Below are 24,472 nucleotides of genomic sequence, written 5' to 3' on the forward strand. Positions count from 1 at the left end.
CAACGTGGCAATTATTCTGCCCAGTGAGTCGGTGGTCTCCAGTCCACATCATATGGTGAATTTGGCTGCATCTCTCCCGTCTGCCACTTTTTAAGAGAGAAAGGCCCAGGCCTCCTCCAGGCACTGAGGCAGCACCTGCACAACCATATCCCAGATAGTGTGGGAGTAGTGGCCTGTGAGGCATGCAGTATTCACAACTGCAATGCCAAGCTGGAGGAAGAGAACATTTTCTTCCCAAGATGGTCCATTTACTTTGATTACCTATCTGGGGGAGCAGAAGGGAATGCACCTTTTGATGAAGAGGCTTGGACTACCAAGCTCTCAGGGGAGGGGTGTTTGGTCAGGAATGCTGTGTCACCTGGAGCGGGTGGTCGGAGTGGGCAATCATCCTTTCCAGAGGAGCCCCTGTGCTGGGCTTGGATCAAGTGCCCAGAAGGACATCCATGAGGATTAATTGAATGGCAAAAGGGGTTCTGAAGAGGAAGCCACAGGCTGACGCACCTTTGTCAGGAGGTTAGTACTGACTGCCACCGTAGGTACTCAAGGCCGAGGACCTTGGCTGCCCTCCTTTCCACCACAGCATAGGAAGTTCCCTCCTCTGTAGCCATGGTAGGGGGAGAAAGAAGGCCAGTGTTTGGGAAAGTGTCCAGACCACTGACATCACACAGGTACATTCTCCAGTCCGGTTCCTCAAGCTAGTGAGTTAAAATGTCTAGTGACCCTCCCAGTTCACTTCCTCACTTTCAGCCCCAAAAGGAATGCCAGGAATGAACAGAGGGACGAAAGTCCCTTCTGGCATCGGAATAGATGTCAAGCTACTTTGGTCACCGGCTCTTTGTCCACTTTGGGGATGGGAATGAGTATGGGGTCGGCGCCAACCGGGGGCATGAGAACCCTGTGGATCCTAGGCCAGAGCTGCCGGCATTGAAGTCCCAGGGCCCGACCGACTGCGCGGGCCCTCGAAGGCACACCGGCGGAGCTGGACTACCCAAATATAAGTTACAAGGCCTTATAGAACTTCTTAATTTGGGCTGGAGATGCTCAGGCTCACAGAAAGGGCGGGAGGCACAGAGCCATTTTAGTATCAGGCTCTGGAGATGGAGCCTTTGAGAGATGACGCTCGGAATCCTGTGTCACATCAGCCACCCGGAAAGGAGGAAGTCAAAGAACACCTGTGCTTCTTTGACTTCTTTTTGTGTTTCCCTGACTTACCCAAAGATCTCCCTGATGACTTTGAGTGGGAGGAGTGTGGGCTTTGTGAGCGTTCTCAAGACCTTCCCCTCTAATGGGAACGGGAGTGACATGGAGCCGAGCTCTGGGCCTCCAGCAGCTTTCGGGACCCCTCCCGCAAAGCCTTCGGGTTCATGGCCCAGCACTCGGAGCAAGACTTCAGGTCGTGGTTGTGCTCCAGACACCACAGACACACGAGGTGTGGATCAGTCACGGACATCGTCCAATGGCAGGAACCACAGGGCTTGAAGCCAGTTCTTCGCTGGGACATCCTCGACACATCAGGAGTCTACGATGCAAAAAAGATGTTGACAAAAAGTCCAAAGAAGTTAGACAAAAATTGGCTAGGTGTAGTTCTGGCCGGATCTGTGCTAATCTGGAGCCAACTGACGCCATCTAACAACATTCAGGGGTACTGCTGGGGAAAAAAATATCCGGATCCAGGCTGACGCCTAGGGGAAATTCTAAAGTAAGAAATCTACAACTGTCTCTATCAGATAAGATGCATTTATGTAGATTTGGGTAGTGCGCCCTGCTTCAGTCTCCTCTTTAAGCCCATTAGGGATCAAATTGCCTTTAGTGGCAGATGAGAAAACTTACATTTATGGGGAATGGTCCAATCCAATGACAGTCCTCCATCAGGGAATCAGAACTTAAGTATTGTGCCTGGTCAGTGTTATGTCATCCCCAGCAGCTCACACTATCTGTCATAGTCTGCGCTTGCTGAATTGTTGGTACTGTGCTGCTCAATACATTATTCAGTAAAACAATAACTTGTGTAGAGTACCAAAATGGCAGGTTGTGACACAGTATCGAATGCATGTTAAAGAGTCTCTTTAGTTCTACTATTTTAACTGCGGGTGTATTGATGAGGTCTGCTTTCTGGGGGATCTTTGTTGATAAGTACGGTTCTTTAATGAAAATGTAGCATGTTTACCCTGTTGTAGAAATCTTTTGATGGCAAAAATACTTTTAAAGAGAGCAACGAGCACGTTCATTTAGCACCAATATTCATGGTGCCACTATCTGTCCTGAAATTTGTTTTACATAAACTCCTTTGAGTACATTTTATTCATCATTTGGTTCTTTCCACCTAAAGTATTGTTACCTAGGACCAGTGTGTTTTTTGCTATAGCCAAAATTACCTTGGGCGTCTTTTCATAGCGCCTCCTTGAGGTTGCCCTTTGGACAACAATGCTCCCTCATTTACTGGAGGTCATCTCTGGACTCAAACTGCTTGCAGATATCTGTCGCTCTACCTCTGTAAGGTGTGGCCAGTGCTATTATGGTAATTCATCTAAAGAATGTCCTTCTGCTCCCACAGAGCCACAAAAGATAAATATGTTGGGGATTTGGCTTGTGAATCCACAAAAAAACTTTTAAAAACTGAAAAGAAATCAAGGCAACCATGTAATAGGGTTGTTTGAAACTGACTGTAATACAATAGGTTGATCAGGGCTCAGACAACAAGAATATGACATTTCATATGTTCTAAGATGAGCAAGTGTGACATACTTAAGGATATTGTACATTGACTTATTTTACAAATTTGAACACAGTTCACATTTAATAGTCTAGTTCTCAATTACTGTAAGAAGCTGTGTTTTTTCCCCACCTCAACAATACCTGCACCTGGGACTCTTTAAATCATTTTTCTACCCGTTTTTACCTTCTTATTTCAGGATGAGCTGTTCATAAATCCCCTGGCCTACACAATGGTGAGCCCTTTGCTTTCTGAACAGGTAATATCTACCTAATGATAATGGCTACTGATGTTTTTCATGTATTTATGATTGACACCGATCACCTAACTTTAAGATTGGAGTTCTCCATGTCAGGGATACTCTCTGATCAAGTCTGGATTCGGATGAGTTTCATGATAAGGTCACCAGCTTGGACTTCCAAGATGGTAGAGAGAAAACAGAACAAATCCTTACATGTCAGAAACTGGATATCATGCACTTGTAATACGATGGACATCCATTACGTTTGCAATGAAGTAAACTGTCGGCTGAACTCTAAATCGGGCTCTAAGTCCTTTTTAACAACTATCAGAAATTACAGTGGAGATCAGCAGCGCCACACAATTCTCCCAATGTGCACTTGGTCCATAGAATGGACTTCTTTACTCATCTTGAAAAGTAATATAGGAGGGGAATCATTGTAGCATTTTATATCTTTTCAGGTAAGACATCTAGATCCTTGATAAAAAGGCACCATCTAGTCCTCTGTGACTATTCCTCTTTTGCACACTCAACTTATCTAGCCACTATTCTTGTAAAATGATGAAAGAGACAGAATATCACTGTTGAGATCGGAATGTTCCATGCATGATTATCAAATGTGTTCTCCTGCCCTTAGTGCCGAACTGCTTTTGAAACCAGTATCCTGACTTTTTATCTGGCCCTGCCGTCATGCTAATCTAGCACAATCGCAGTCTTAGGGCCAGTCCTTGGTAATTCAAGTTCCAGATATTGAGAGGTGCACCATGAGGACCCTTCATAGCAATCATTAGAATTCTGTTCATGCACTAGGTGGATCACAAAGTGGTTGTTGCAGCATATCAAGCTTTTGTGAATCATTAGCATGACAAGACCCTTTTCTGAATGTCACAAAGAGAATAGTGTACTGACTCCTCTCATAAAAGGTTCTACTGTTATATTAACCCCAGATCATTGCTCTGACATTTTGTGTGCATGTCAAGTGCATGCATGTACAGTGAGTGTGAAGCACATGTATGAAAGTAGGAATATATGTGTGGTGAGATGTCCAAAAGGGTCAATTTTGGATGACCCCAGGTCTAACATGGGGCAAGATAGAATGGGGATGGAGGGTGAAGACCCAGACACTCAAGTAAGAGAGAATGAAGGCAGGACTCCCCTTGGTAATTCATTGAAGACATTTTTAGCAAAAGGCTGCTGTTTGGTTCTTCCTTAGCCCTGACATTTGGTGGACTGTAGGGATCAAGGAAGAGAATGCCATTTCTGCTGTTCAGTGTGAGCAGGCTTCAAGGCAGGACAAGTTGTTTTTGTCCCTTATTACTTCATGAAGACTGATGACAGCTAGGTACAGAAATCTCACACATCAATATGCCCTTGTTTTGGATATTCCTGCTGGAGCCAGCAGATTTGCTACCAGCTATGAGAGTCGTCACCTTGTATACAGTCTGCCTCTGGGGTACAGTCAGGAAATTACATTTGATAGAGAACCATCTAAATGGGTTCTGAAACCTTAGACACGGTGAATTCACATCCCCTGCCTGGAAAATATGTACATAGGTGGGATTCAAATCACCCCTCTTGGTTTCAGTTCTTCATTTCCAAGGTAGGCAGTGCTCCACAGAGTACTCAAACGATTGTTGTGTGAGCAGGGCTCGTGTCTGCCTGACAACCAGTCTCTCTCTGGTGAGGGGATATCACATGATGTCTGTACTTATTCCTAGAAGCGCTAAGGGTTGGCCTAAAACCGAGAAGAGGAAAGAAGTGTGGCCAGCTCTGCAAGAGGAGAAACTGTCCAGGAGAAGAAGCAGATCATGTTCCTGATGTAGGGAATAGCCAGCAAGAGCGACAGTCCGCATGGGAGCAAAGTCAGGAGTGACTAATGTGTGGAAGGGGTCCATTTGTCTCTCGGATTGGTCATTGTCATGAATGACATCAAAACTTCTTCAAATATTAAGCATCATACACCATGTGTGATTATAGGTCCTTCGTGACAGAAAGGCTGATGCTGCTGTACACATCAGCACAAGAATGTGCTTTCAACACTGAAGTGGGTGGCCTGATTGGCCCAAAAGTCACAAATGATGAAGAAATTACATAGGATCCAGATCAGCCCAGAGGATCTACCTGTTTTTTTACTGCAGCATCCAGTTTGCACCCTGCCTTGGGAGGCCACAATCGCCAGAACTAAATATGCTGCACATGTCATTGAAATCACAGAGTCATTAAGTTCCACCCGAGGGCATAGCGGCATCCCTAGCAGCTCAAGGGTTATCAATGCAGGAGTGGGACTGCTGCACACATCCATCCTGCATGCCCTGGACTGCAACATCAGCATGTAGGTAACTGTGGTGATTGAGATGTGTGAGAGGGTGAGAGACTGAACTGCAGAATCATAGTCTGCAGCACAAATTTAAGACTTGTAGTGAGTAAACACCAAGAGGTGCACTCAAACTAAACTGTAGGATACATCTACCCTTGAGGGTGAATTGAAAGTACTTCATATGTGCCTAAAAAGTGCCTTATCCCGAATTATATAACAGGGATTAAACAAGCTGTGGAACTCTATCAGGAAGGGGGCGTATGGTTTAAGGAGGATCACAAACAGGATTACAGCCCTATCTGATTCCACTGAGTGTGCTGTGTAGTTTTCCTTTATGCTGTGTCATTAAAGTACTTTATTTTAATTCAAAAGATAAGCACTGGGCTTGCCAATGTGCTATTGTGTCTGTTTGTTGACAGTTGTGTTCTGAGCTCTTGTCCCTCAAACTACTTCCCAGAAAAGCCTTTTGATTGCTATTGCTATCCTTGTTACCAGTCAAGTGTGGAATGGGTTGTCCTGTTTTTCAGTGCCACAGTATAATAGATCTCGGGAAACCAATGGAAAATGACCTTAGGCACCACATTTGGGGTCCAGTAGCCCATTTAGCTTTTGTTCGCAGTCCGCCAATGAATGGGTCTGGCAATTGGTGGCTTGGAGGTCACTGCAAGCAAGTGAGCTGAGCTAACAGTAAGTTGCATGGAGGAACAGGACCTTTGATGAATGTGTGACTACAAGGCCTCCCTCTCATGCCCCCGTAGGAGCAGGTGTTCTTTTTTAATTTGGGTAATTCCCTCAGAAAGCAGCTGCAAGTATATGCCTTTTTCCAAATTCTTTCACATGCAAGTTGCATGCACACATCAATCACATCTTCGGGGGAAGTGAATTCATCGCTACCCACATTGACGAAAGCCCAAAACGTCATATAGGCCATTAGGAAAGGGCTGAAGCAGGTTGGTGTTTTAGGGTCATAGGACCATCACATCCTTTAGCCCTACATCCTTTATAAACTTCCCTTCCACCCCAAGAATAAAGGTTACTTTTGGAGTGGGAGAGGAATTTTATCTTTCTAGTTAGGCCCCAATACACCCAATATACATATAAGAACAATTATCAAAATTCCCTTGGTTAGTAACAGGCCAGGAGCCTATATGGCTTGGACCATCTAAAATGTGGTCTCCAGAGCACTGGATGCATGTCAGTATCAGGAAGAGAGTGCACAGGTCACGTTATATATTGACCCTACTCCACAGGGGGAAGTGTATGAGACATCCCAACTAGACCAGGTTTTGGAATCTTGGTCACTGATGGGGCTTCAGGATTTGTTAGATGTGGAGGACCCATCTGAGATTATTTTGCCAGGCATGAGTTCAGTGCCTACATTTGTGGGACTCTGGAAGGAATCTCAGGGATAGGTCAGCAAGGGAGTGGTTGGAAAGCATTTCGATGGCTGAGGGAATGAATTACTGTACAGTGATCCAGTGAGTCCAGAGGAAGGAGCTAGCAAGAGACCAGTAGGTCCCCTAGGGCCCATGAACTTCCTCCTTTCACCAACCATTGAGAAGTACTTTACAAGACAATTGGGCATAAAAAAACAGTTTTCGTTCTACTTCCCAGGAATAAACAGAGACAAAGAGAGGCTTGGCTGAACTTGTCCTACTTGCCAATTAAGGGGAAAGTCAATGCCAGAAGTAGGTGTTCAATTTGAGCAGGCGGGCATTGATATTCTTGGTCCATTTGAGCCCCCATTCAGCATCTGACCAAAAGTGTTTCTGGGTTGTGCTGGATCCCACCACCAGCTATCCAAAAGCTGTACCTTTTATGAGCACAACTGGTAAGTTATTAGCTAGACCACACCTTCATATTTTTTCTATGTTTTGGTTTTTGACCAGTACGCAGTCGGGACTTACAAGGAAAGGCTGCTTTGAATTCAGAAAAACTATTGAGTACTAATACACATTCTCTTTAATCATTTGAGGATTGCTTTCTTGACATTAATGTGTAAACTACAAACTCCAAAACTGATTTTGATATAGTCCTTTAACAGAATAAAGCAAGTGTAAACTTTTCAGGCTCTGCTGACACTTCCATAAAAATGTGTTGATTTAATTTCTGTAAATAAGGGAGCTCTGTCATATAATCTTCCTTTAACCATATCTTCAGGACTATTCCTTGAAGGTATTTCACTTGATGTATGATCTCATAGTACTTTAAGTCAGTTCAATGTAGTGGTGTACCTCCTTTGGCAAATGTCAAATCATACAGTTGCAGAAATTGAAGATTTTGGCTAGGTGCACTATCACCAGGGGAAACAATGAAAGAAGACCAAGGGACCATCAAATATAATTTGTAAATAAATTCAGTATTACTCTATCCCTCACGTATGGTTTAGAATTTGGTAGAGACATATGTACAGTGAAATATTCTTAGGTTTTATTAATGAAATAAGTATTGTTAAAGCTGGGATTATCTGACAATGTTGTTAATAGACCAGTGAAATCTCAAATGGTCTGGAAGAGCAGGAGAAATGAAAGTTACACATCGCGTACGTTTCATTTGATCACTTAATTCAGGCTAACGAGGTTAGAAACAACGTAAAGCCTGTTTTTTTTTTATACAGAGTGATATAAATCCTTGAGAATGTATTTCTTTATTCTGTTCAAGAAGAAAGTGATTGGTCCTCATTTCAATCATATTCCACCTTTCAATTTCTGTAAGAGGAGTCTAAGAAAATTAAATATCACAAACTTTAATTGGAGCGCGGGAGATACACACCCGCTTAACAACGTGCAGTCTTTAACCAGAGGCAGAGTAACATTTCAAAGCCTCCTTACCCTGAGTAGAGAGAAAACACATAGGCAAAGGAAAAATATGAAATCCAATTAATACAAGACTTTCAAAAGTTTTAAACCACATGCCACGCACACATCCCTAATCAGTACCTTCTCAAGGTCAGGCTCCCTCAAGGCTAATGCGAGTTCGTTATTGTCCATGACTGATGCTGCCGCGACATCCAGAGGTGTCGAGCCACGCATTGAGGGAGAAGCTGTCATTGGGAAAAAACAGATTAAGTCAGAATGAAAGTGAAGGGAGCAGTAAGCGAAAAGAGGTACGTTGCTATTCTGTATCCTGGCTCACTTTTAGTAGTTACTTATGTAAACATTTTAATACATATTACCATCACATTTATTTTAATAAGCCTCATAAACAGTGCAATAAATGTTGCGTTAAATGAAACAAACATTGTCAAAACTTAGTGGCCTGGTTTATTTTACATCTGTGTTCTTTGTTATTAGTACTGCAGTGACAGATGCTGCAATTACCTTTCTCAATGCAGATGTCTCAATTTGTGTCATTCACATGGCTGCAAAGTCATTCAGTGTAATTTGTGACAACTGCAGCCCTTCCTCTTTTTCAATGCCAGGTCACTGCATTATCTATTCATTGCATTGGAAGCACTGGTGTTCTCATTTGAGGGAATGTGAGGGAGGGGGGGTTTGCAAAATTCGCATAATTTGTTTTTGGAGTAGTAACACGAAATTATAGCGAAATTACGCTTAATCCAGCAAAAACGTGGGGCATATTATCAAGGACAGGCGATACATTATCGCCGCTTTTATCGGCAGGAAACTGCCGATAAAGCGGCGATAATGGCCTTGATAATATGCTCTATGAATTCCAATCGAAGCCCATGTTAGATGTGAACATGCCTGAATCATTCCCCGTCGTCGGAGTGGGAGTCCCACGGTACATAAAAAAGCAATAATATACCATAATAATATAGGAAAAACCAGTAATTCCCAACCAGGAAGTAAAGTAGCCTAAGCTACAGGAGAAAAAACTTCCACACTCATGACTATCCTAGTCATTTTGTATAGTCCAAACTACAGCCAATCAGGCGACAGCACCCACCAAAAGGTTCTCCCCAGACGCTTAGGCTCTCAGATTTTCTCGCAAGGAGTGATGGTAAACCAATGTCGCCTAAGAACCTCTGAGGGGAGGTGGGCGGGTTGCATGTGAATCTATGAAAGACACCAATACTGGAGAACCACAGATTAAAGGTAAGTAACTATTGTTCTTCTCCAGTATAAGGGGTGTCTTTCATAGATTCACATGCCTGAATCAGAGTAGATAGCAGTACATATCCGTGCCTGGCAGACGCTAATAGTAGCTTAAGCTTGTCAATACGAGTAACACATGCAGTTACTTGAGCATGTGCACAATAAAAAACATAACAAGCGTCTGACATCAGTAGTAGGAGGTGGGAATAGAGGCTCACCTTAGTTGAAAAGATTGCGTAGAACTGCTCGACCCACTGAAGCATCGGTCTCACGGTTCGCATCCAAATAGTAGTGTTTGGTGAAAGTATGCCGACTGGCCCAGGTTGCCGCTCTGCAGATGTGCTGAAGAGGAACTCCAGCAAACAAGGCCGTTGAAGAAGACACTGCCCTCGTAGAATGCGCTCTAGGAGCTGCTTGCAGAGATCTTCCTGCTTGTGCATGGCAAAAAGCAATGGTTGCAGAAATCCATCTTGCAATTGTTTGCTTAGAAACTGCTTGGCCCTTACGAATTGCACCATAAGTGATAAACAGTTGATCAGATTTGCGTAAAGTAGATGTTCTTTGCAAATAGATCTTTAGACATATCTTAATGTCCAGAGTATGCAATGCCCTTTCCGCAGGTGATTGTGGATTAGGAAAGAATGTCTTTAAAATTACAGGTTTGTTAGATGGAAATCCGAAGGCACTTTGGGTATGAATTTCGGATTAGTGCGGAGCACCACAGAGTCATTTGGGAATTGTAAGAAAGGATGATGAACCATAAAAGCCTGGATGTCACTGACTCTTCTAGAGGAAGTCAAAGCCAAAAGAAGGGACACTTTCCACGTAAGGAATTTCAAATCGGCTCTGTGGATAGGTTCAAAGGGATGGCGCATAAATTGCGCTAGCACTACATTGAGATGCCACGATGGAGGTGGACGACGTACTGGAGGGAACATTCTGAAAAGGCCCTTAAAGAATTGTTGTATAATTCTTGACGAGTAAAGAGAAGTGGTCCCATCTTGTCGGTATCTTGAAATCGCTGCCAGGAAAACCTTCAGGGTTGCATGAGACAATCCCGATCTTGCTAGATGTAAGAAAAAAGGCAAGATTTCCTCTGGACTAGCTGGAAAAGGATGAATTCCAGCCGTACGACACCAGGTACAAAAACGTTTCCATTTGAGACTGTACGCCTTTATGGTAGCAGGTGCTCTTGCTTTGGCCAGAACTTCCTTGCAATCCACAGGAATGTTTAGATGGGCGAACTCAAGGTACTCAGGCACCAGGCCGCTAATCTCAGCGATGTTGGGTCTGGATGGTAAATCTGACCGTCCTGAATGGAAAGTAGGTCCAGACATGGACTCAGCTGAATCGGTTTGCACTCCGATAGGAGAAGGAGCTCGGTGAACCAGTATTGGCGAGGCCATCTAGGAGCAATGAGAATCAGCCGATACAGCTCTTTCTTCATCTTCCTCAGGACTCTGGGAACCAGTGGTATTGGTGGAAAAGCGTAAGTATATATCACAGACCAGTCTATCGAAAACGCATTCCCCTGAGAGTCTTTGTGGGGATGCCAACTTGCAAAGAACCGGCATTTGCTGTTGTTCTTGGTAGCAAAGAGGTCTAGATCTGGATGACCCCACTGTCGGAAGATCTGATCTACTGTCTGCTGATGAAGCGCCCACTCATGACTAGACACTGTTGTCCTGCTGAGAGTGTCTACAAGGATGTTCTCTGTTCCAGGAACATGAACCGCCTGAAGATTTATTCTGTGTTGTATTGCCCATGCCCACAGCTCCTGGGCTTCTTGAGACAACAGAGCTGATCTTGTTCCTCCCTGTTTGTTGACATAGTGCATGCTTGTGGTGTTGTCTGTGCGCACCAACACAGTGGCTCCTTGGATGATTGCGTGAAATGCTTTGATTGCAAGGAAGATGTCTCTCAGCTCTAACAGATTGATGTGCCAACATCTTTGCAGAGGGCTCCATTTGCCGCTGATTGTCAGCCCTTGAAGATGAGCTCCCCCGCCTTCGAGGGATGCCTCCATGGTGATCGTAAAGCTTGGCACATCCTGAAGGAAAGCGCAGCCCTGTCGAAGATTCCGTCTTTGTATCCACCAGAGAAGGGAACCCCGAATGTGAGGGATAATCTTGATGAGATCCTCGAAGGAGCCGGAGACCTGCAGCCATTGTAAGCTGAGTCCCTCCTGAAGAGGCCTCATTCTAAGTCGGCAATTCGGTATCAATGGAATGCAAGACGATACCATCCCCAGAAAGGATTTGAACCGTCGGACTGAAACTGACTTTTTTGAAAGTAGATCCTGAGCCATGTTCTGTATCTTGTTTTGTCTCTCGTCCGAGACGAAGGCTTGGAGCAGCTGGGTGTCTAAGGTTGCTCCCAGGAAAGCCCGTCTTTGTGACGGTACCAACTGGGATTTGCCGATGTTGATGGAGAGACCCAGAAACTGAAAGAGGGTTAGACATTGCTGTACATGATTGTCTGCGTCCTCGTAAGAACTGGCCTTGAAAAGGCAGTCGTCTAAATATGGGAATATTTGTATCCCCTCCAGCCGGAGGTGCGCCTCCACATGGCCAAAACCTTTGTAAACACTCTGGGTGCCGAGCGCAGCCCAAAGAGAAGAACTCTGAATTGATAATCCCTGCCAGCCACTCTGAATCGCAGGAACTTTCTGTGGCGAGGTAAGATGGGGATGTGGAAATACACATCTTGGAGATCCAAGGTGGCCATGTAGTCTCCAGCTGCTAGAAGATGCAGTATTTCTCGTAGCGACAACATTCTGAACGTCAGCTTCTTTAGATATTTGTTTAGGGCAGGGAGATCCAGAATCGGACGCCATTCTCCGGATTTCTTCTTTACCAGAATAAATCTGGAGTAGAATTCTGTTCCCCTCAGAATTTGAGGAACTCTCTCGATTGCTCCTTTTTTCAACGTCAAATTGATCTGGACAAAGAGCTCTCTCAGATGAGCTGGAGGTGGACCTTTCGGGGGAACGTTTGGAGGAAACTGTACGAATTCTAGGGCATGGCCCTTGGCCACAATGTCCCGGACCCACCTGTCCGATGTTATCGATGACCATTTTGAGTACAATTGCGATATTTGTCCTCCAATTTTTACTTGAGAGTGGGGCAGTAGCGGTGGCAGGTGATAAGTCTCATTGACGTTTGTCCTTTCCGCGGTAGGCCTGTTTTCCCCTGTTCTGGGAATAATTATTTCTCCGCTGGCCGTAGGACTGATAGCGCTGAGTTTGGTAGCGCTGATTTCCCTGCCTGTAGGAAGATTGTTGTGCATATCCACCTCTGTTGGAGGACGATCCACGTCCTCTCGCTACTCGAAACGGCGGTTTACGAAATTGCAGGGTGCCAAGGATTTCGCTGTTTCTGTATCCTTTTTTATAGTTTGCAAGGCTTCCTCCACTTGCGGGCCAAACAGAAAATCTCCGTCATACGGCATATCTAATACCTTCGTTTGTACTTCTTGACGGAATGAAGTGGATCGTATCCACCCCTGTCTACGCAAGACAGCAGCACCCGCCAATTGCCTGAATCCAGTTGAGGCAACATCAACCGCCGAGTCGATCATCTCAGCCGAGAAATATTTTCCCCTTCCTGCAGGATTTTCAGCGCCTCAGATTTCGAAGGCTCAGAAAGTAGATTTATGTATGGGGAAATATCCGACCACATCTGTCGGTCATATCTGCCCAGGATGGCCAATGAATTAGCAGCCCGGACCGTGGTAGCTGCCATCGTTGACACACGTTTAACAATGGCATCCAAGCGCCTGCCATCTCTATCCGGTGGGGCTGTAATTGGAGAAGAAGGATTCCTAGATCTCTTTTGGGCCGCTTGAACAATGACTAAATCCAGTTTTGGTTGTCCTATAAGGCAAGCAGGAGATTTTGCAGGTGCCTTATATTTCTTATCGATCCGTGGCAGGACCGGAGGTATGGTAGCTGGGGTAGACATGACCTTAACACCCTCCTGCCAGATGAAGTCTATGATAGGTATAGATTTTGCTTGCTTTCTTGGCTGGTCTTTAAAATCATACAGAAAGCATTACTGCTCCGTATGTTCCATGTCTATATGGAAGGGCTTCGTACCCCGCTCCATAATAAGAATCCACCCACGTCCACTGGTGGTGAATCCGAGGTAGCCGGAGCAGATGGAGAAGGAGTTTGTACTTGGTGATCATCCCACTCCGACATCATGGACCTGTCATCAACCTCTCCTTCCTCTCTTTCTTCTTCGTCAGAAGAATACTGTTCGTCCGGCTGGTTGGACGATGTAGGAGGAGGAGACCTTGGAGGGCTGAAGTCTAGTAAATGCGTTTCCACCTCAGGTGTAGGAGGCACAGAGCCTGTAGATTCTGATGGCGGAAAACACCTGTAATAGTAGTCCAGCATGCATTGAAGATTGGTAAGCAATGCAATTGGCACCTGAGCTGCAGGGACATTTGTTACTTGTGATGTCATTAGTTCAGATGAATGTTAATCGTCTTGGTCGTCCTCCTGATACTTAATGTTCAGCACGGAAGGACTTGTCGCCGTTCCAAAGGTTTCTTCAACGACAGAATCCTCCTCACTGTCCTCAGAGTCAAGAAGCTTCTTTGGAACCTGCAGAGGTACCCTTTGCGGTGTAAAATGCAGAGGTGATAACAGCTCCAATGTGCAACCACGTCTCTGGAGCACAGACGGTTTTGGCGTCGACAGAAAAACCGTAGACGGCGACCACACTTGCAGAGTGGTACAAGAGAATAGCTGCGGCGTCGACGGTGGGTCCACCAAAGGACTCGTTGACTTGGATTTGGGTTTAGACGACGACGAGGTCGTCGTTGACGGTGCAGAAATCGATAATGATGGTTCCGTCAACGGTGGTGTTTTCGTCGACGATGTTGGCTTCGTCAACGGTATTGGCTTTGTCAACGGTATTGGCTTCGTTGACAGTGTTATCTTCGTCGACGTCTTCGTCGGCGACAGTGCCTTCGTCGGCGATGGTGCCTTCGTCGACGACGGTGTCTTCGTCGATGGTGTGGTACTCGTCGACGAGCCAGTCGACGGTAGTTTCTTCGTCAGCGGAAGAGCAAGCGTCGACGATGATGTCGTCGACGGGGTCTTTTTTAGAGTAGCTGTCGACGGTGCGCCGACGATGGCAGAAGATGAAGACCCTGCTGTCGACGAGATAGGTCTAACAGTGACATAGACCATCGTCCACGATGAAGACTCCGTCGACATAATCATCTGTGGTTTAGGAGATGAAAAAGTTACCGTCGACGTGGATGTAGCGTCGAAGGAGAACTTCGTCGACGAAGGAATCGACGACGGCGTCGTCGATGACAGAGGCTGAATCTGAGGTAAAATCTTCTCAGATGTCTGAGGTAACTTTTTAGTGGATCTTCTCGGGGGCGTAGATGGATCACCTTTCTCCTTAACAGGGGGAGTAGCCTTAGATGTGGAAGGCCTCTCAGACCCCTTAGTTGGTAGTTGTTTCTTAGCAACTTTAGCCCCAGGAAAAGTTAACACCTCAGCAGCAGCTCTCTTCCTAGAGGCTGAAGTAGACCCAGAGGCAAGACTGCCTACCTCAGAAGCAGGATAATCCGAATCCTTAAGCTTTTGTAGCCACAAAAGCAGGCGGCCCTCTCTGTCCCTGAGGGTCTTCTGAGGGAAGGTTCTACAGATTTTGCAGTCCTTTACTTGATGTTCAGGATAAAGGCAATAAATGCACTTCTTGTGGGGATCTTCTTTAAAAAGCCGGAGCTTACCACAAGAGTCACAAGGTCTGAATAAAGATTTCTTGGAAGACATCTTCAAAACAGAAGGAAAATAGAGAAGTACTCAGCGGAGCTCAGGGAGACTCCCTTCACACGACGTGCGGTAGAAAATCTGAGAGCCTGAGCCTCTGGGGAGAACCTTCTGGTGGGTGCTGTTGCCTGATTGGCTGTAGTTTGGACTATACAAAATGACTAGGATAGTCATGAGTGTGGAAGTTTTTTCTCCTGTAGCTTAGGCTACTTTACTTCCTGGTTGGGAATTACTGGGTTTTCCTATAATATTATGGCATATTATTGCTTTTTTATGTACCGTGGGACTCCCACTCCGACGACGGGGAATGATTCAGGCATGTGAATCTATGAAAGACACCCCTAATATTGGAGAACACCTATTATCTTCCAATATCATCAATCCTGCTGGTTATCAGCAAAGATTTGAGCACTCTATAAGTTACTGATCTGGTCTTCAAATCCATAAATAGCTCCTGCCTTAAAAACCTTTTCTTAATCCTGAGAAAATATATCCGTATTTGTACCTTTAAAAAACCAAAGTCTACAAATGTTTGGAAAGAACAGTAATCAGGTTACTGGTAGAAGGGGTGAAAAACCTTCGAAAGCACCAATCACAATCCTAGTCAGGTGAACCACAAAACTCACTAAATTAACCTACGCGAAACTTTCTGGACTCAAAAGCAGTTACGTTTAACTTAGAGGCACTGTGTTAAGTAGTTATGCAGCACAGTAAGAGTAATAAAGTGAAAACATCCCTGACCTTTAAAGAAAAATTGAAATATTTAGCACATTTAACAAATAAGATAACATCAAAACAAATTACATTCAATCAATAGAACTGGAGTTATGATTTTTACAAGTTTTTACTGAAAAAGAGCGCCTAAAAGATCAAAGCACCAACCGCAGGCATTTAGTCATGCGAGATCAAGGCAAAGTTAAAAGTTATAGTTGCCCATGATAGAGTGCAGTTCAGAAACATGAGGTGGAATGGACCTGTTATCAGCACACCTTCGGAATTAGAAGAAAAGTTCCTGAGAAGGTTAAGTTCAGCAGAGCAAGGCAGCCCGTGTTGTCCAAGCAGGAGGTGCCGTAGTGGGTGAACCACTGGATGAAGTTGCAGTGAATATTTCTATGTTCAGACTTTGTTACTTTTTTGGAAGTTGAAAATCTCCAGGGCGACGAAGCTGCAGGCTGTAGATAATGAGGACTCCATGAGGTTGAATACCCTTCCCAGAAGGAGCAGCTGAACATGATCTGCTCCAGGAAGAGGCCAGGTGCAGTTTTCATGATCTCTAGAGCTTGCTTTATCCCTGTAGCTCACAAAGAGGCCAGTCAACTAGCCCTTGGAGTCCCTCTGGTAGTCCTGGGATCAAGCAGCAAGGCAGGCCTCAAATAGTGAGGTAATACTTTGTGGCCACATGGCAGGCTTCAAGCAGCAGGGAAATCCTCTGGTAGCAGCAGGTCAAACCTTTTGGGGTAGAATAAAGGGCTTCAAGCAGCATGGCTGTCCTCTGAAGTACAAGGCTGTTCTTCTGGAGGTCATCTGCAGGTCCAGGAGTGTGCTGGAGAGTTGGCCTGAGGGTACCATATTTATACCTGGTGCCATCCTTTGAAGTGGGGGAAACCTCCAGCCAACCCCGCTCTGGTTCTGGAATTTTTCTTCCATTCTCTGCCCAGGCTCCAAGTGGTCTAGGAGGACAAAAGGCTGGTGTCAATTTTCTTTGTGCGTATGCTGTAGGAAGCCCGTTGAAAAGTAAGTGGGGAAGAAAACAGCTCTGCCCCACCCATCCTGACAGGGTTGTCCATCCTGCTAACATCTAGTCCCCGTTGCCTCACTCTCTGTGAAGAATATGCAAAGGCCAACTATTCACAGTCATGTGATGCAGGCTGCAGGCACCAAATAGTTAGGACTATTGAAAAGTGGAATTTTCAAAACTGTGACTTTGCCATTAAAGAGGATTTTGAATTGCAATTTGTTTGAGGCCAAACATGACATTCATACCTGCTATCAATTAAACATTTTTTTTCTAAGTGTAATAAGGTAATCCAATGTTGTCCTGTGGGAGAGGTAGGTCTCACCGTAGTGAAAAACGAATTTGGGAGTTTTTCACTACTAGGACATGTAAAACTTAAAATCCTATGTCGTTCTTTTTAAATACAATGCACCCTATCCTATGAGCTATTTAGGGCCTACCATAGGTGTGACATATATGTAATAAAAAAGGGAGGTTTGGAGATGGCACATGGAAATTGAGCACCGTAAGTTGTTATAATGTAACCTGTTTTTTTTTCTATGGAGTGCGAGCCCTTAGCACAGTGAAAAACAACTTTGGGGGTTTTGCACTGCCAGGAAATGTAAAACATTTAATATACATGTCCTGCATTTTATATACCATGTACCCTGCCCTATGGCATTTAGGGCTTAATCTAGGAGTAACTAACAGGCAGTAAGAAGGAAGGTTTAGGCCTGACAAAAAGGTTTGTGTTTTTTCAGGTCAAATTGGTAGTATAAACACTGCACACAGCTGCAATAACAAACCTGGGTCATGTTTTAAAGGGCTACTTAAGTGGGTGGCACAATAAGGGCTGCAGACCCTCTTGAAGCATTTAATTTACAGGTCCTTGGTACAGGTAGTACTACTGTACTAGGGACTTATAAGTAAATTAAATGTGCCAAATGAGTGTAAGCAATGTTTGAAGGAGAGAGCACAAGTACTTTAGAGCTGGCTAGTGTCCTAATACCAACAAAAACGAAATTCAGAAAACAGGAGAGGAGAAAGCAAAACGCTTAAGGGTGACCCTGCAGAGAGAGCCAAGTCCAACAAGATGCAAGCCAGAATTTTGATATTGGAGCAGGTTTACATGTTTGCCGCATACATTTTGGTTATTCTGTCTACGGTCGTTTTGCTAAAATATTGAAAGCTTTGTTTGTTTTACGTGAAACTACTGAATACTACAGTTACCTTAACACTGTAAATTGTTTTTCATGGACAATTATCTGGGAGGAAAGTTTGCAAACTGGAAGGCCACACGACACCATCATGTTCTGCAGTAACAAAACAATACAGTCCTAACCTGATGCAAAAACCTTTGCCATGAGTAATTGTATCTTATTCTATGGCTCATGTGTGGTAAAGATGAATATCAAAGCATGGACCTCTACTCTACTCTATGAGTATTAAGCAAGTCTTATTCCTAGCAATTCATGACTAAGTCACACCCACACCTGGTGTATGATTCCCCTACTCATAGGAAATTCTCTGTCAATCAGGCCCGGATATTCAAGCGTAACTCACATTTGGGCCTGCAGAAAAAAAATGATTGTCACTCAAGTCTCAAGTTATTGGGAGGAACGCTAGAACTGTAAGTGGACAGCCTGCTCATGTATTAGTGCATTAAGTACTGATAAGCAGAGTGGTCGAGGTCCTTGATTGACACAGTTTTCCAAAAAGCATTTAAAACAGAATGTACTTGTATTTACAGGCAACTAAGTAAGAGTCTGATAATATATATCTGAATAGAAGGACTAGTGGGTCATGTCATCTATTCAATGTTGTTTGCTAATTTATCATTCGAACCTGTAGGATATAACAAACATCACCCATTTCAGGAGCTCACAGGCATCCTTAATTTGGGAAACTTGTGTGCTGAATTGCAGTCCACCTTGCAATAGAAGCAGCAACACTCTGCTATCCTATAGATAATCATTTATACATCATATTACTTATTGTATTAAAAAAAAATATTTTAAATCTTATATTGCAACAGTAAAAATATTTAAAATAATTTTCATTAAGGAAGTTCCAACATGTTGATACCAGGCAGCTCCAGTCTGTCGATGTGTGCGGAGGGTCCTCAAAGTCCATCAGCGGGGAGTCCCATCAGGCTTCACTGCATCCCTGATTTACAATAAACCTGTTTGTTTTGTAACTGCGTGTGAATAAAATGGCTGATAAAAATATAATATCATTTCCTTATCCAGAGACGGTTCTTTTAGTCATTCACACCACTGTGATACTTACAGGCCATGAGTCACTGATTAAAATGTAAATAAACTTCGGATAAGTATACATTGTGAAATAGGACCACTTACCAAGACCAACACTGCTGTTTTCCAGTAAGTAACTTAAGTGATCAAACATGGCTTTTTGGTTCTGTCTGCTTATACGGCAAAAATAGCACAGGAAACGGCAGCAATTTGCCACCATCTTTGGAAAAGCAATTTCCTAAGGACAAAAACAAACATGTTGGTAAAAGATGTACAAATAGGCATCTAACCCGCATGTGTTACTTCAATAATTTTACAAGATGATTAATAAAGAACTTTAATCCACTGTTTCCTTAGATAGAAATTTGAAAGGGAAGAGAGTACAAAGGGACCATTGGACCATCTGGAGTTTAGACAACAAAGGGCCTCTTGCTCCTTCCTTTTTATCAGGTTTCAAAGTAAACTGTGGAGTACACCAAAGAATACAATACTTGAGATACTGTTCCAATACTACTATCAAAACCTAAACAAACTTGCTAGCAATTGCGCTAAGAATAAAAGACATTCAACACTATTATAGCTGCATGATGAGGACTTGAGAGCAGCTCCCTACACCTTTGGGGTACTGAAGGCAGCCTGGGTATTCAAGCATGCTGTCATCTATATTTAAGTGGCCGGGCTTGTATGAACTATTGGATTTTTCCAATGATAGTGTCATTTGAACCATGCAATGAATTGACTCATTTGGGTGTTGAGATGTTCTGTAAAAGTATGTATGGTTTTAGCTTAGTTACTCAGGATTATCCAAGTCAGTTCAAATTCTGAAGTTGGTGGATGCAGCTTGTCGAATCATTCTGAAGTTAGCTTTAGCGAAATACATCTTGGCTTCTTCAACAGTGTTAGATGGTACTACTCCATTTTCATAGTTTTGGCAAGTGTAAAGGTCTGCTATATGGGTGAATCCAAGCAAGTTGGCATTAGTGGAGAGCTGACTGGTGCCCTCCTCCAGGGTCACGAGGAATACCCAGTCTTGGAAATGTGCCAGTCTAATGTGGTTTGTTGTTATTCCTCCTACCACTTAGAATGAAGCCGATTTGAAAGACAATCAGAGGCACTTGTTTCTTTATTTCACAGCCCGGCATTATTTATCATTCTGATTATTGTGCTGGAGGCCTACTGCTGTAAGATAATTGAACTGGTCTGACATAATGTTTTGAAAAGGGCTAATCTAGTTTGAACACTTTAAAATCCTTCTCTGTTTAAGCAAGATTTCTTCATTAAAACAAAATAGCTTTTATAATGTTCAATGTTTCCCACATATCTTTTGTGATTGTTAGTGGATCTATTTAAGAGCACATCTACCCTTCAAGAGGGCATGGTCTTCAGACCGGAGGATGAGATTTCTGTCTCAATGCTCTGTGTCGAGTCCAACTTTGCTAATGGTTTACGCTGGTTATGAGATTTCAAAGCATTTTCTCCATTGATCAAACACAGCAGCTCGTTATGAAGGTAAATGTTTTATAGGTGTTGTGAAGACCAGAAAATTACGTGGCATTGCAAAGCTGACCCTTCACCCTGACACAAAAGTTGAGGCATGCAAAGCGAGCAAGGGAATAGCCTGAAAATGTAAATGCCGCCCCAACGACATAGAGAGAGTAAAGGCAGTAAGTCTCACCCTTCCTAGAAATGTTCAATCCACCCTTACATCACAATCTATGCATTCATCCTCCCATCCATTCATCCAGAGCTCCTTCCTTGCATGCTTTCACCTTTCCATCTGTTCACGCTTTCATCCATCCTTTCACCTTTCCATCCATTCACTGACCATTCCATCATCCATCCTTTTACCCATTTACCCATACTGTCACCATTTAATCCATCCAGTGGTAGTTGTGTCCATCCATCCATACATCGATCCATGCATACCTTCATTCATCCACCCATCCATCCATCATTTCATGAAGTGTTTCATTCCTCCTACCAGCCGTTCTCCCATACATACATTCATCCATTCTTATCTCCTTCCTGCATTTGTTCTTTGTACCTTTCTTGTCTTCCTTTCACTGTTCCTTATTTCCACGTTCCATTCCGCCATCCTTTTACATTTTCATACTTTCACAGTTTCTCTCTTCCTTTTCCTCTGTATCATTTCGGGTTTCGGCTTGCAGTCCTCCTTTCTTTTCTCATCCTATTTTTTTTGCTTACCTTTCAGTCTCCTTTCACTCCATTTTGCAGCTTTTTCCAGTTGCCATCATTTCGTCCTCAGTTTTCTTAGAACTCGGCTCGCTTGGCAGGTACTCTACCCGTTGACTCAGTTCTGATCTTGTAATAATGCAATATTAGGAGCTTTTGCCTACAGAATCCACACATTTTAGAGGAATGTTTTACCAGGCCATGGGGCCTAGTGACAACCTCTACTTTAGCTTCTAAAGCGGGGGGTTCAAGACGCCACTGAGGTCAGCAGTGGAGGGGTGGAGTTGGATGTGAGAGTCTATCCGATGCATTGGGCTTAACTGGTAGCCCTAATGCATTAATCCACCGAGTCGCCAAACCAGGCTTCACACGATCCGCACTAAATTAAACGCTTGCGGCCACATGCATCAATCTTGCCGTTTGCGAATCCTTAATTGCGAAAATTAGGGAATCGCAATTAAGAATTCGCAAACGGCAATGCATGAATAATTCGCATTTTTTTTGCGATATCTTATTTTTCCTTAATTGCAATTCACAATTTGAGAATCGCAATTAAGGAAAACCCTTCCCATTGATTCCTATGGGCCAAGAGGCCCATAGGAATCAGTGGGAAGGCATTTACAATTTTCATTTTTCAATTTGCGAATAGCAAATTGAAAATGCAATTTCAAGGGTGCAGGTGGGGGTCCAAAGAACCCCTCCCTGCACCCCTGAAATTAAACTTAAGTGCAATTTACACACACACATGTCCCAAGGACATGTGTGTGTGTAAAATGCAACTTTCAAAAATGCATTTTTGTGCATGTTTGAAGATTTTCGGTAAATTAGCATGAGGTTCAACCTCATGCTAATTTAGCACTTACAAACAGCAAACTCGCAATTTAAAAATGATCATGCATTGCATTTAAGAAATCTGAAATTGCGATTTCTTAAATGCAAACGCAATTTTAGAAATCGCAACATGATTGCGATTCCTAAAATTGCGAAATACATGATGCATTCTAATTTTGATCATTGCATTCGCAAACGGACGAAAATTGCGATTCGCACCGTTTGCGAATGCAATTACCGTTTGTCCCTTAAAAGCTGTCAGTCTGCAGATTCATAGGACAGTCAGAATGAGGAAATCACTTTGCACTAACTGTATGTTTTATTACTTTTTGTTCTTGCTGCGTATTTATGACCCTTGGGACCATGGATACCAATGGTACATTTTAGAGTGTCAAAGGGCAAGGTTTGGTTAGTAGTTTCTAGCCGAATTTATGCCCATGACATGTAAGAACAATTGTTACTTACCTATAAACAGGTGGTTCTCCAGTATTGGTGTCTTTCATAGATTCACATGCTTGAATATTCCCCGTCGTCGAAGTGGGAGTCCCACGGTAAATAAAATAGCAATAATGCTAAATATATATAAACATAATACAAGAAAAATAAAGGAAATACAACTGAAATCCTCTAAAAACGATTCCTACATAGGAATGCAAGGTAAAGAGAAAAAAACCATTTGTAACACATTAGTGTCATTATGTTAGTCCAAACTGCAGCCAATCAGGTGCCAGCACCCTCTAGAACCTTCTCCTCAGAAGCTCAAGCCCTCAGATTTTCGTAGCACAAAGTAACTAAGAGTGCATGAGGAGAAGAGAGCCTCTGAGGGGAGGAGGGTGGGTCGCATGTGAATCTATGAAAGACACCAATACTGGAGAACCACCTGTTTACAGGTAAGTAACAATTGTTCTTCTCCAGTATTAGGGGTGTCTTTCATAGATTCACAAGCTTGAATAGAATAGAAAGCAGTAACCTCCTAGAAACTGAGATTGCTAATCATATGAAGAAGAAATCAAGACAGTACTATAATAATAATAATAATACAGTCATATAACATCAAAGCAATCACAGGAAATAATAAGGAGGAGGGAACAGAGGCTCACCTTACTGAAAAAGATGGCGAAGCATTGCCTGTCCCACTGCGGTATCCGCTTCATTGATGGCATGCAAACAGTAATGTTTGGTGAAGGTGTGCCTGCTGGACCATGTCGCTGCACGGCAAATCTGATGAAGTGGCACACCATCAAACAAGGCGGTGGATGAAGACATCGCCCTCGTAGAATGAGCCCTCACTGAAGACTGTAATCGTCTGCCCGCTTGTTGGTGGCAGAAGGCAATGGCTGAGGAAAGCCACCGGGCAACGGTCGGCTTGGAAACTGGATGTCCCCTGCGCAGTCGTCCGTATGCAATGAATAGTTGGTCGGACTTGCGGAAAGGGGCAGTTCTTGCAATGTAAAATTTAAGACATCGCTTGATGTCCAAAGAATGGAGGCGCTGCTCCGCCGGAGATTTTGGGTCCGGAAAGAAAGTCTTAAGGAACACAGGCTCATTCAAATGAAAATCCGTAGGTACTTTAGGTAGGAAAGAGGGGTTGGTACGAAGTGCCACTCCGGTAGGTTTGAACTGTAGATAAGGTGGTTTGACAGTGAAAGCGTGAAGGTCGCTCACGCGACGAGATGAGGTCAAGGCCAGAAGAAGTGCAACCTTCCAGGTGATGAATTTGATATTGGCCTTATGGATAGGCTCAAATGGTGACTTCATAAGTTGAGATAATACCACATTGAGATGCCAAGCTGGCGGAGGGCGACGCACAGGTGGAAACTTGCGGAAAAGCCCTTTGAAAAATTGACGTATAACTCGTGATGAACAGAGGGATGAAGAGCCATCATGCCGGAAACGAGATATTGCAGCTAAGAAAACTCTCAGAGTAGAATGAGAGAGTCCTGACTGAGCGAGGCTTAAAAAGAATGGAAGGAGCTGCTCAGGAGTGGAATGGATGGGATGGATATTGGCTGAAGCGCACCAAAGACAGAAACGCTTCCATTTAAGTTTGTAAGTCTTGATGGTAGACGGAGCTCTGGCATGAGCTAGAATGTCTCTGCACTCCTGGGATATGTTCAAGTCCGCGAACTCAAGGTGCTCAGGTTCCATGCCCACAATTGAAGCGTCGAGGGATCTGGATGACACCCTAGACCCTTGTCCATAGTCAGTAGGTCTGGACGAGGACGTAGAGGAATGGGCTCGCACTGGGACATTAGAAGCAGTTCCGTAAACCATGCCTGTCTGGGCCAACGAGGTGCGATCAACAGAATGTGGCAGGGCTGCCTCCGCATCTTCCACAGTACCCGGTGTATTAATG

General features: G+C 43.9%; 1 protein-coding gene across 1 annotated transcript in view; it reads right to left on the bottom strand.

Moving 5' to 3' along the window:
* The window catches only part of RYR2 (ryanodine receptor 2), a 3,071,198-nt gene that overhangs the window by 1,810,989 nt on the left and 1,235,737 nt on the right, over positions 1 to 24,472 (bottom strand). Inside the window, exons 39-40 of the mRNA XM_078648003.1 lie at positions 19,198 to 19,330; positions 8,211 to 8,314 (exon numbers count right to left, since the gene is read on the bottom strand). Coding sequence (XP_078504129.1) covers positions 8,211 to 8,314; positions 19,198 to 19,330 — 237 coding nt within the window. The remainder of the gene's footprint in view (positions 1 to 8,210; positions 8,315 to 19,197; positions 19,331 to 24,472) is intronic.

Source organism: Lissotriton helveticus, chromosome 6 (assembly GCF_964261635.1).
Source record: "Lissotriton helveticus chromosome 6, aLisHel1.1, whole genome shotgun sequence".
In the NCBI taxonomy this organism is placed as follows: domain Eukaryota; kingdom Metazoa; phylum Chordata; class Amphibia; order Caudata; family Salamandridae; genus Lissotriton; species Lissotriton helveticus.